General features: G+C 44.0%; 1 protein-coding gene and 1 pseudogene across 2 annotated transcripts; one reads left to right on the forward strand and one right to left on the reverse strand.

Moving 5' to 3' along the window:
- Positions 1-4390: 4390 nt before the first annotated feature.
- Positions 4391-5470, forward strand: LOC308278818 (melanoma-associated antigen B5-like; the record flags this gene model as incomplete). The annotated part of the gene is made up of 1 exon (XM_080718832.1): positions 4391-5470. The coding sequence occupies one exon, from the start codon at positions 4391-4393 to the stop codon at positions 5468-5470; it is 1080 nt and encodes a 359-aa protein (XP_080574958.1).
- A 3639-nt stretch (positions 5471-9109) lies between these two features.
- Positions 9110-11662, reverse strand: LOC308278819 (SH3 domain-binding protein 4-like; annotated as a pseudogene). The gene has a single exon. The product of its transcript is annotated as an SH3 domain-binding protein 4-like (transcript).
- Between the last annotated feature and the right edge of the window lie 1815 nt (positions 11663-13477).

Below are 13477 nucleotides of genomic sequence, written 5' to 3' on the forward strand. Positions count from 1 at the left end.
CTAATACATTATAAAAAACAATCATGGAAGCTTATATAGCAGAGAATGTCTGGGGGTGGGTCCACCATTCATGAATGACACTAAAACAAATAGTTTTAGGTAGCTACATGTCACCAAGAGGCAGACATTATCACTGCTTATTTCTTAAGGAAGAAAACACCAAATATTTAGATTTTTTTAAATCATTTTTAGAATAAAGCTTTAGTTTTTCACTTATATTAGGGACAAACAAACACTAGCTTTTTAAGGTGTATTTGCCTTTTATTTATTTAATATGCAACCCAGGGATACATTTTTATGGATAGCATGATTTAAATTTTTTTTGGGGGGGTAGGGTACTGGGATTCCTGGAAACCCTTCTACATCCGGGCTACACTCCCAGACCCATTTTATATTTTTATTTGGAAGCAGGGTCTCTTAAGCCAGCAAGGCTGGCTTCAAACATGCGCTATACCCTGTGTCTCTGCCTCCCAAGTCCGGGGATTACAAGCCTGCATCACCACGCCTGCCACCATGCCCGGCTGATTAAAAAAATTTTACAGTAGGCTGGGTGTGGTGGCACACACTTGTAATCCCAGCGTTCGGGAGGTAGAGACTGGAGGTTTGTGGTTCTCAGACAGCCTCAGCTATTATGTGAGACCCTCTGTAATTTACTGAGACTCTGTTTCAAAATAAAGAATAAAAAGTAGGGCAGGGAGTGTAGCTCAGGTCGAATGCCCCTTAGCTCCATCCCAAGACCCACATTAAATAAATAAATAAATAAATAAATATAAAGATAGCCGGGGTGGTACACGCTTGTAATTCCCAGCATTTGAGAGGCTGAGACTGGAGGATCTCGGTTTGCAGCCAGCCTCAGCTACTTAGTGAGGCCCTTAGCAACTCAGTGAGACCCTGTTCCAAAATAAAGAATAAGAAATAGGGCTGGGGGTATCGCTCAGAGGAAGAATTCCCCTGGGTTCCATCCCCAGACCAGCAAAAATAAATTTTAAAAATAAAATAAATAAATAAATAAAATAAAGACAACCGGGCCGTGGTGGCACACTCTTGTAATACCAGCATTTGGGAGACTGAGACAGGAGGATGGTGGTTCGCAGCCAGACTAAGCTACTTAGTGAGGCCCTTTGCAACTCAGTGAGACCCTATTTCAAAACAAAGAATAAAAAATAGGGCTGGGGGTGTCGCTCAGAGGTAGAATGCCCCTGGGTTCCATCCCCAATACCGCAAAAAATTATATATATATATATATATATGTATATGATATGGAGAGAGAGAGAGAAAGAGAAGACTAAAAAATAGAACCAGGTGTGTAGCTCGGAGGTCAAATGCCCCTGAGTTCCATCCCCAGACTGGCAAATAAATAAATAAATAAATAAATAAATAAATAAATAAAATAAAGACAGCCAGGCTGTGGTGGTATACTCTTGTAATCCCAGCATTTGGAGGCTGAGACAGGAGAATCGCAGTTCATAGCCAGACTCAGCTACTTAGCGAGGCCCTTTGCAACTCAGTGAGAACCTGTTTCAAAATAAAGAATAAAAAATAGTGCTGGGGTGTAGCTAGGAGGTAGAATGCCCTTGGGTTCCATCCCCAGTACTGCGCCAAAAAAAAAAAAATTAAAGCATGAGATAAGTATTCTTTACTATATATAAATACAAACATCATATTAATCAAAAGTCAGTAAAGGGTGAGGAGGTTTTTAAGGATATAAAATCAAAAGGAATATGTTTTCTTAAAATTTGCTGAGAATTATTTGGATCAAGAAAGACCTAGAATAATAGGGTATGTAGACATATATCTATTTTACAGTTTGCTGACTGACATTCATTCCTCCCTGTTTAATCAAGCATAAGAGCATATTACAATAATGTCCTATATGAGAAAATTTATTTCTCATTGTTGCCCAACCATTGAGATTCTCCCTCTAAGCTAGTTGCAACCTCAGCAGCTGAAGCAAGAGACTCATGGAAACAAAAACTCTGAGGTTTTCCTCCTCACACTGGCCGCCACAGAAAGTTGCTGCTATTAGAATACTCTAGCCAGGCGTGGTGGCGCACACTTGTAATCCCCGCGCTTGGGAGGTGGAGACAGGAGGATCGCGTAGGTTAGAAGCCAGGCACGCGCGCTGACTTAGGAGACCCTGTTTCCAAATAAAAATGTAAAAATAGGTCTGGGAGTGTAGCCCGGAGGTAGAAGGGCTTCCAGGAACCCTAGTACCACAAAAAAAAAAAAAAAAATACTCTAGCACAAAATGGCTCAGAGTCAAAAATGATTATTTTTATAGAAAATTATTATTATTAGAGAAATGAGTCAGCTGTGGAGAAAGCCGACAGAGCTTCTGCCTCCTATTCAGCTGGCATCCTTTTTGATTGAAGGCTTAAACAAAGCATTTCTAAAAATGATTAAATGGCAGGGCAGTCATAAGTTTAAGGAAAGGCAGTCATGATGTTATCTTTAGGGAGAAGGAATCACAGTCCAGGTTTAGGGAGAGGTGATCACAAGGTAAGTTTAGGGAGGGGCAAGGCAAACATTTCTGGGAGGTCATCAAAATCTGCTTTGCTTATCGGTCCCATTGGGTCCAAGGAAGCTTGTCTGCTTGTGGATAATTTCTGATCAGCATGTACTATGTACATAGCTAAGCCAGGCAAGCTGGTTAGCTTAGCACATGGAGCCTAAAAGGCTCCCAACATAAAAGGATGCCCTAAGGTCCACACTAGGAGAATTCTCAGGTATTTCTAGGTGTTAAGGTGAGGATCATGATATCTATGGGGAAAACTGACCCTTTATTCTCAGCCTTGGGAGGCCATGGGAAGGTTGAATGGCCTTCATATACTCTTAGGGAGCATTAGGAGGTACCAGAAAGAAGATAAAAGCCCAACCAAAGGAGGGTTCATTGATCAAGGAAAGGAGTAAAGGGATCACTTACCATTGAATAGGTCAAAAAAATTGGAACCCCACCAACATATTTAGTACTTGAGGTTCCAGGACAAGGCCGACAGGCTAAGGTTCCCCCATTACTTCTTTCTTTCTCTTTCTTTCTTTCTTTCTTTCTTTCTTTCTTTCTTTCTTTCTTTCTTTCTTTCTTTCTTTCTTTATTTGTGGTACTAGGGATTGAATCCAGGGGCATTCTACCTCCAAGGTATACCCTCAGCCCTATTTTTTTATTCTTTATTTTGAAACAAAGTCTCACTAAGTTGAGGAGGGCTTCACTAAGTAGCTAAGGATGGCCAGGAACCTGTGATCTTCCTTTCTAAACTTCCTAAGTACTGGGATTACAAGCGTGTTCCACCATGCCTGGATGATTTTGTTTTTTCGTTGTTTTTGGTACTAGGAATTTAACCTTGGGGAGTTCTACCTCTGAGATGTACCCCCAGCTCCCTTTTCTTTTAAATTTTGAAACAGGGTCTTGCTAGACTACTGAGGGTATCACTAAGTTGCTGTGGCTGCCCTCAAACCTGTGATGCTTGTTTCTCAACCTCACGTACTGGGATTACAGGCATGCACCATCATGCCAAGCTCCCCTTTACTTCTTTTTCTTTTGTGGTACTGGGGATAGAAGCAAGGGGCTTTCTATCTCTGTGCTACATTCTCAGACCTATTTTATATTTTATTTGGAAACAGGGTCTCACTACGTTACTGAGAGCCTCACTAAATAGCTGAGGCTGCCTTCAAACCTGCATTATCATCCTGTCTCAGCCTCCCAAGTACTGGGATTACAAGCGTGTACCACCACATCCAGCCCTTTACTTCTTTATATTAAATCTAAAAAATATGAAGTCTTTGGTGTGAGGATGCAGGTACTAGTCATCAGAAGGTAGTGTACCAGGTACTACCTGGATATCAGCTGAATTCCCTGAATGAGAACTGTAGACCCAAGCCTCCTATGACAGAGTGCTTCATATAACTCTCAGTTGGGAACCTCTAACAGGGATGGTAGGCTAAGAAGCTCTTTCACCTCCTCCTCTGCTGTGTCAGGGATATGTTGACATTTTGGTATGAGTGTCAACATCAGAGCAAGAGAATAGAGAGGCCCAGGACTTTTCAAAAGTTGATGAGTCTGATTATGAACTGAGAGGACTCCCCACACACACCTCAAAATAGGGTATCCACTATCAGCCCCTGTCATCCCTCTAGTGCACCCCAGACAGGGATAGTAAGCTACAGCCTAAGACTCACTGTGTCTTTCTCCGTAGGAGATAGGCTGATTAGAATAGGAACATTTTGGGTTCCTAGGGCCATAGTCTTATAAAAACCTGCAAAGGTCACCTTAGTTAGCCAAGGGGGTATCTCCCTGCAGAAAGTGCTTACATAATCTTATTTTCCCTCATTTAGGAACCTGCATCACTAGCCATCCTGCCTACACTCCTTCCTATCATCCTTAACCATCTACATCATGCCTAGAGGTCAGAAGAGTAAGCTGCATGCCCGTAAGAAACGCCAGAAGGTCCGAGGTAATCCTCAAGATAGTGAGGCTGTTCGAGAAATAGCAGTAGCAACAGAGGCAGTAGTAGCAGCAGCAGCAGCAGCAGCAGCAGCCGCAGAAGAGGTGGCAGAGGCAGTAGAGGCAGTAGTAACAGCAGCGGCAGCAGAGTCCTCGCTCTCCACCCCGAGCCTACCTGACACCGAGCAATGTGGCAGTCCTGAGAGAGCATCATCTCCCAGCCTTACTTCCGATGATGACCAAAGTGATGATGATGATGACAGCATTTCTGGGAACATACTCTATACTACTCGCTCATGCCCAGATCTTCTAAGCAAAAAGGTCCACATGTTGGAGCAGTTCATGCTCCACAGGTATAAAATGAAGCAGCTTAGTACCAAGGAAGATATGCTGAAGGTTATCGATGAAAAGTACAGAAATGAGTTTGCTGAGATCCTCCAGAGAGCTTCCCAGCACCTCGCAGCTGTCTTTGCAGTTGATGTACAGGAAGTCAACTCAGTCAGTCACTCATACAACCTATTCTGCAAGCTGAAACTCCCTAACAATGGGAGGATTCGAGCTGGTAAAGGGTTACCCAAGGCTGGTCTGCTGATGAATGTCCTGGGTATGATCTTCATGAAGGGCAACTGTGCTGCTGAGGAAGACATCTGGAAATATCTGAGGATGATGCGAGTATATCCTGGGAAGAAGCATTACGTCTATGGAGAGCCCCGGAAGCTTATCACCAAAGACTTGGTGAGGCTGAAGTACCTGATATATCGTCAAGTGGCTGATAGCAATCCTCCACGCTATGAGTTCCTATGGGGTCCCCAAGCCCATGCCGAAACCAGCAAGATGAAAGTTCTGAAGTTTTTGGCCAATATCAATGATACACATCCTAGTGTCTACCCTGTTCTATATAAAGAGGCTTTGAAAGATGAGGAAGAAAGAGCCCAAGCCATTTATAGAGCCAAAGCTCAAACTACTGCCAATACTAGTACAGTGCCTAAGGCCGTATGTCCAACAGCTTCTGTCACTCTTGGTGAAGTCTGAGGCATTTTAATCGTCTTGATAAGAAAATATGACATCACAATACATATTTTCTTAAAAAAGATTAAAGAATCCCACAATAGGGTAAAAATTTAAATGTGTTTAGTCCTTGCTTTTTCTAAAGCTTATAGTCTTGTTTTCTGAAGTTAAATATTTTCAACTTTTTCATGTATTATTTGAGAGAATAGCAGAAATAAAATATTGATTAATCCTTCTGTTTCTGACTCTTTAACAAATATTAACTGAGCATATGCTTTTTGGAAGGCTTTTCTGGTAGTAATAGGAGACTAAGATAAAGAATACCCAGCCCCATGGTTATAGAATTTTGAGTGGATGAGGTGCAATAATATAAGATATTGAACTAATCTCTCTTATTTATAGGTAAAATAAAATGAACAAGGGGGTAAGAGTGTGTACCTTACAGGAAGAAGCAAGTAGAGAATTTCTAAGGAAGATGGTGAGATATGGTAGACTAAAGGGACCATTAGAAATAATGAGAGTCTTGGGGTCTAGATGAGTACAGTAAAGTAACCATCTGGGTCTTTGGGAACTACACACCCTCAGTAGGAAGTAATTTTCATTTAAGCTGGCCAGTGGGCTAGTTGTAAAATTCGTGAGTAAATGCCATGCCTTCAGATGGTATACCTCAGAGTTGATGGACGATGTTCTCTAAGTATGCTTGGGCTGCTATGACAAAATACTATAGACTGGGGACTTAAACAAAAGCTACTTATTTCTCCCAGTTCTAGAGGCTGACAAGTACAAATTTAAGGTGCCAGTGGATTCAGTTCCTGATAAGGGTACCCTTCCTGACTTACAGTCATCTTTTCACAGTGGAAGGAAGGAAAAGATAAAGAGTGAATTCTTTCTCTTGTTATAGGGACACTAATTCGAACACAGGTGCCAATTTTTTTTTTTTTTGGTACTGGGGATGGAACCCAGGGACATTCAACTTCTGAACTATATCTCCAGCCTTATTTTTTATTCTTTATTTTGAAGCAGGGTCTCACAAGTTGCAGAGGTGCCTCACTAAGTAGTAGCTGAGGCTGGCCATGAACCGTAATCCTCCTGTCTCAGCCTCCCAAATGCTGGGATTACGAGCATGCACACCACACCTGGCTAGGTGCCAATTTTTAAAAACATCATCTAAACATAATTACTTTCTAAAAGCCTCACCTTCAAATAGCAACACGTTAATAATTGGAGATTTGGGATTCAGCATATGAATTGAGTGGGGGAGGGGGACATTCAGTTCATAATGGGAAATTGAATAAGTTACTTTGGGACCAGTGTAAAGGAGAGACAAATCAATGTACTTTTTCTTCAAAGAGTTTCTGATAAATAAAGATAATAATCCCTTGAGATGAGATGTGCAGAAGCCACTACATTGGCACTTTTTGACTTGAATTGGGAGAGCTAGATCCCATTGCATTAAAGTGCATTTTAATTAGGTTACCTTGAGTATAATTTGGCAAAGTTGAAATGAGGGCTAAATTTTGTTAAGGATATAATAAATGTAGAGCTTGTTTGAAAGGAAGGGTACCGGGAAGGATGGAATGACTTGTGACTTGACACCAATTTTAGGAGCTTGAGTTATACCCAGCTGGAGAAAATAAACCTACAATCAAGTGTTCTTATGAGGAAAATCTACATAGTTTTACTTACTGGGGTTTGGGGGGCTGGATGATTCAGTGTCCTTTGAGAGTATTCCATATTCTCTGACATCTGGATTTTTTTTGTGTGTGTGTGTGGTACTGGGTATGAAACCCAGGGGCATTCTACCCCCAAGCTACACCCCCAGCCCTATTTTTTATTCTTTATTTTTGTAACAGGGTCTCACTGAGTTGCAGAGGGCCTCACTAAGTAGCTGAGGCTGTCTGCAAACTGCAATCCTCCTGTCTCAACCTCCCAAATGCTGAGATTACAAGTGTGCGTCACCACACTTGGCTTGACATCTTGATTTCTTAAAAAGTTCCTAATGAGCCGGGTGTGAAGAGCAGGGACTATGTGACTCAGCTCTTCTAGCATTTAGTGTTTGTTTTTCTGTCATTTGGTCTTGAGAGTCTGAACCAGTAGATACATAATGATCTTTCAGTCCAAGGGGGGATCACAACATTGTTTAAGTAATTAACAAGTTTCAAGAAAATGGTTTAAGAGCCTGACATTCAGGAATTACAATTGGCCCACAAGCCCTTAAGACAAATGCAATGGGCTTATGTCTGGTCTGTTACTGGTCACCCCACTCTGAAGTGCCAGCTACAAGTCCTGCCTCTGGCTCTCTTCTGAGGTGCTACAGTCACTAGGCAATAGTGGAATTGGACACAATACGTGATTGGAGCTGAGCAACCCTGATTACTATTAAATCAACCCTAAGCCAGGCCCCTGAATTTCATGGGAAACACTTTCATTATCAGAAACTGTTCGACCTACCCAGATAATCTTTACCTCTCTCGCGCGCACACACACACACACACACACACACACACAAAGGTGGTTTCCCCAATTTATTGCTGATGAGACACAGGTGTACTAGGACAGGAAAAGGTGAAATCTTAAATGAAATGCAAGGCTGAATTTGGCAAATGGCGGCTGGTTCATGGTGTTGCTAGGGAGGCCAACCCATCTCTGCAATGGATACAGCAAGAGTGGGGGCCACACATACTCTGGTTGGGAGGGGGTGAGTCTTTCTTCTTGCCACAGAAGTGGCTCTGTAGCAAGCACCCCTGCCCCTGAGAGAGACGGCAGAGAATGATGGCCTAGAGCTGCAGGATATTCTCACTCTCAAGTTCTTTTGAATGACTAACTGCATGCAGGAGGGAGCCACAGAGAACCTTACATCCCGGCTGCTTTCTAATATATTGGCAAAAATATTCCAATGACACCTATTGCTATAGTGAGGCTTAACTGTCTGCTAAAGCTTACAAAAGGCTCACATGTTCTAAGGATGGTCATTGACTGCAGTATGAGGCAAAGGTGAGAAGGTGATGTATATATAAGAAGAGGGAGTGAGCCAAGGACACCAGGTAGCATGGGCAGGACCATGCCCATCCACTGAAGATCTACTCCATTACTTGTTTTACTACTCACAGGAGTGAAAATGTCCAGTACCCAATGAGGCCTTTCCTGATGGGGGGTTGAAATGCAAAGTTTGCCTGGGAACTGAAATGCCTTGTGGTCTTTAAATAACTATATATACATTATATATAATATGTATACGTGTGTGTGTGTGTGTGTGTGTGTATGTAGCATAATTTTAAAGGCTTTAAACAACAAAGAAAAATCTTGGCAGCATATGTCCCTACTTTTTTTAACCTTTATGCTTCATTAAAAAAGTACATACTAACTTTCTCATGTTCCCCTCCCTAATCTTTTTAAAAAGACATTTTTAAGTTTAATTTACACTTAAGCAAATAGAAGGCTAAGAAGGCTACTTGATTGGCAATGGCCTGCTTTAGAAAACCCCCTTGAATGTGCCCCCACCCCTGATGACAGAAAGGGGCACACCCTAGAGCACCTTTGGTCCTAAATGTTGTCCAGGCTAGAGACCTGTCTCTGTTCAGCAGCTTCTCCCCCGCCCTGCAAAGCCCTCAGGGTGAACAGTCAGGGATCAAGGTCAATGGCACAGTAGGGCAGGGTACCTGTTCAGATTGCAAAGTTGTCATGGTTGACGGGTATAAAGGAGCTGTCTGCAGGATGTTCAAGGAGTTCAGCAAAGTCAGGGTCCCTATGAGGTGTTTCCAGCACTGGGTGATGGGGTTTTTCATCTTGTCCAGGATCATATACCTGGATGAGTCTTACCACCAGTTCCTGGCAGTCCATTTTTAGTAAGGCCATCATAAGCTCCTTCTGGAAGGACTTCCAGTCCTTGTTCTCAGGCTTGTTACTGTCCTTTTTAAGCTTCTCCAGAACAGATACCCCCTGATCAGACTTGTTGGCAAGCTCTGACAAGCAGAAGAAGGTGGGTTGTAGGCTGGCATCTCCCAGGGTGTTGGCAAAGGTATACCAGCTGCTGATGTCCTGCATGAGCAAGGTCCACACAAAGGCATAGATGTTGGTGAGGAACTCACAGTGTCATAGGATTTCCTCCAGCAGCACTGAAGTACTCATCTCAGGTCCCCCAACCAGACTGGGCAGGAGCTTGCCCACCACTAGTATGTTTTTTGTGTGCACCAGGCCCACTTTGCCCTGATAGTAGCTGATGTACCACTCCTTGGTCCATAGCTGCCCTTTCAGCCAGATAAACTCCTTGCTGAAGCAGGGCCACCAAGTCATCCTTTTTGTATTCCAGCAGGTAGTGATTCTTATTCTTCTGTCTTAAGCAGCTTGTTGAACTTGAGGCTGAACATGAGGAAGTCCTAGAATATCAGGTACTTCCTGGTGGTGGCAAAGGAGACAGGATGATCTACACAACCTCATTCTTCTTGAGAAATCTCCCCTGCCCAGACATCTTGATGGCACTTTTGGGGAGCAGCTGGTGTCTGGATGTAGAACTGGGCCAGGATGGCCTCCTAGTCATCCTTCACCTGCACAAGAGTGTGAAGTCAGAGAGCTCCCTGGGGATCTGGCAGGCAATGGGGAAAATTAGGTGGCTCACCTTGCTCAGCTTCATCTGGAATCCTTCTGCCAACTTGACTGTTTGTTGGTCTTGATATCATAGTTGGTCATATAAGAGAACATGTAGACCTTGAGGATCCTGGGGCTGGGACAGAAGGAACTGGTGCTTGCTCCAGTTTCACCATGACAGGGGCAGGGCTGGGTATCTGCTGGGTAACTTTGCTGATCAGGAGTGTCTTGGGGACACAATCATGCCCAAAGATGGTCACCAGTGTCTTGAAGGATGGGTGGACATGTTTGGGACCACAGAAACGCATGGTGACCTTCTTAGTGATGAAGTTCCAAACAGTGGAAGGGTAGAGAATGTGGGGACCATGGGCAATGATAGGTAAATGCATGGCTGTCCAACTGCACCTTGACTGTGTCCTCATAGCCATAAATGAGTGGGATAGACACATAGTGCCCTTCCTTTGAGTAGCTTCATCAACACTGAAAGTCCACTGTGCTTTTGCTAAAAATGTCAGTTTTTATATCAGCAGAAATTTTCATCTCCATGATTATAAAGGTGTGTACTTTCAGATTGGTGAGCTTGACCGCCACTACAGGGCTAATGCTGCTGGACTTGTTGCTGTTGAGTTTCAGCTGGGGATCCAGCGGTGCTTTCACGGAGATCAGCTGCATCTCCCCAGGGGCCACATGGCCCATTGGGCACATAGATTCTGATGCCAGTGTTGGGAAGCTGCACAGAATCCCCAGATCTATCCAGCTTGCACACAATGCTCATCTCCAACACCTGAGTTTAGTCCTAGCCCAAGCTTAGAAACAAGCAATTTCAGGCCCATGAAAAAGCTCAACACCATGCGTGCTTCTGACTTGGCTGGCAGGACAGAGAGCTCTGACAGGCTGTAGGGGCTCTTGCTCCTGAAGAAGGGATTGTCCCACTTGACCTGCTACTTCGGGAGGAGTCTATTGGTGAGAGGAAGTTCATCAAAGATGTTTACGGTGCTGTTTGTGGTTGTTGAGCTGGGCCCAGTGAAAAAACATATGCCGGGGTCAAAACAAAACAAAACAAAAAACAGCAGGTCCACAGTAGTTTTGGGAATCAGATAATCCAAGCTGGATATCACTTGCACATTCCCATTCAGAAGTGGGTTTCATTGGGCCCTGTTCTAAAAGGGGGTATTACTGATCCTTTCTGGCTATCTGTCCACATCTAAGCAGGTCCAGCCCCTTAGCCACTTTGTCTGGGCTATTCTGAAGATTTTCTATCATGCAGTGGTCACTCAAGGTAGAGTTCCAGTAGTTTAAGGGCTGCACCTTGGAGGAAGGGGTGTAGACCATTTCAGTGGTGTTGTGGGTGTACCATCACTCACCACTCAACGTGTCCAGGATGTAGATATGCTTGCCCTTGGAGAACTTCCAGGTGGTGAAGTTGGTTGGGCAATAGTCCTTGATTGCAACCACTTCCTTTGCATCTTCAAAAGGCGTGGTGCAGTGCACCAAGTAAGGCACTGGGAAAAGGTACTTTGACATCGTTGAAGCTGGTCTTGGAAAACCTCTCAGTCAGATCAATCAGATCCCCTCTGACCTGTACTGAGGGAGACCACTGGACTTGGCCACTCAGATTTGCTGGGCCACCATCTGGAAGCTCTTGGGCGAGCAGGACTGCTAAGGCCTCCTGTTTCCTCCTCTACTTCTTCCAGCAGCAAGCCAAGGCTTTGGTCTCAAGCAACTAGGCTGCTCACTGGCGTCCACTTGGCAGTGTGCTTCCTCTGTGTGGGAGAAAGCTCACCGGCAGCAGTGTACTTCCAATGTCAGGGGAGCAGTCCCAAGTCCCAGCTTTCCATTTAGAAGAGAAGAACAGGTGCTGGCTGCTTGGTGTCTCAGTAGGCTCCGGTGGTGCCCCAGTTGTTTGGTGGATCACTTGATGGGGGCGCACAAAAGCATTGTGCTCCCAAAAGCATTGTGGCAGCAGAGGCAGTGATGGAGGGGCGGGCCAGGAGCCACAAGGAGTGAGGGGAGGGGCAGAGCTAGGAGCAGGAACCTCCAGGAGTGCCCAGAGCACTTGACCCCGGGCCAGCCAGGCCAAAAAAAAAAAAAAAGTATTACTTCACATATTTCTAGACTTCTTGAAGCAGGTATCCAGGTAATCTGCTGATTGCCTTGGAACACTCCTTTACTACTGATTCAAATCCAGGGACCAAAGACTATCAGCTTGTCTAGGACTTGAGAGGTAAACAAAAAGGTGTCAAACCCTTATATGTTACTAGGCATTCTCTCTTCTGACCATAAGCTTCCTATTTTTCTGGATCTAAAAGATTTTTTTTAATATTATTCTTGCTCCTGTCAGTCATCCCATCTTCACCCTGTAAAGGGGATCTCCAGCCAGTTGCCTTGTACCCAATTGCTTCACGAGCTCAAATACTTTCCCAACTTGTTTGACAAGGCTTTAAATCAAGACCTGATGGAATTTTGGCAAAAACATCCAGAGTCTATTTTGTTACAATATGTGAATGATTTATTGCTGGATACCAAGATGGACTCTTCAGACCTTGGGATATAGCATCTCTACAAAAAAGGACCAGGTTTGCTGAGTGTGGTGGCGCACGCTTGTAATCCCCGCACTTGGGAGGCTGAGACAGGAGGATCTCAGAGGTTCGAAGCTAGCCACGCTGGCTAAGAGATCCTGTTTCTAAATAAAATATAAAATAGGTCTGTGAGTGTAGCCCGGAGATAGAAGGGTTTCCAGGAACCGTAGTACCACCAAAAAAAAAAAAAGAAAAAAAAGTTCAGGTTTGAACTACCTCTGTCATCTAGCTAGGATACCATCTGCAACATGGTAAGCAAACTCTCTCCCACAGCCATATCAAGGAAATCATGGGGCTTCTGATGCCCAAGACCAAGAAACAGGTACGTGTGTTCCTAGGGGAAGTGAGTTATTGCCACCTCTGGATTCTAGGGTTCACTGAGATTTTCAAGCCATTATAGTTGAATAGAGGAGGAATTCAAGCCTTAGTTTGGACAAATGTTGAACAACAGACTTTTGAGCAGCTAAAACAGGCCCTCCTTACACACCCCCTCCACCTTGGCCTTATCAGAAATAACCAAAATTGCCATCTGTTTGTGCATGAAACAAGAGGGGTTGCAAAAGGGATTTTAACCCAGACATTAGGGCCATGGCACAGATCAAGGCCTATACATCCAAGATACTGGATCCAGTAGAGTCAGGATGGTCCACTTATTTCTGAGCAATCTCTGCCAGGAGGCTGATAAGCTTATCTTGGGTCAAGAACTTATAATCACTGTCCCACATGCAGTTAAGACACTGCTTTGAAGCACTCCTGAGCATTGGATTTCTAATGCCAGATTAACATATTACCAGATCCAATTATTAGACCAACCTCACATAAAATTTGGCAACACCCAGGCCTTAAACCCAGCTATCCTCCTACTGGA

This window comes from Muscardinus avellanarius (assembly GCF_963383645.1).
Source record: "Muscardinus avellanarius genome assembly, chromosome: X".
Lineage (NCBI taxonomy): Eukaryota > Metazoa > Chordata > Mammalia > Rodentia > Gliridae > Muscardinus > Muscardinus avellanarius.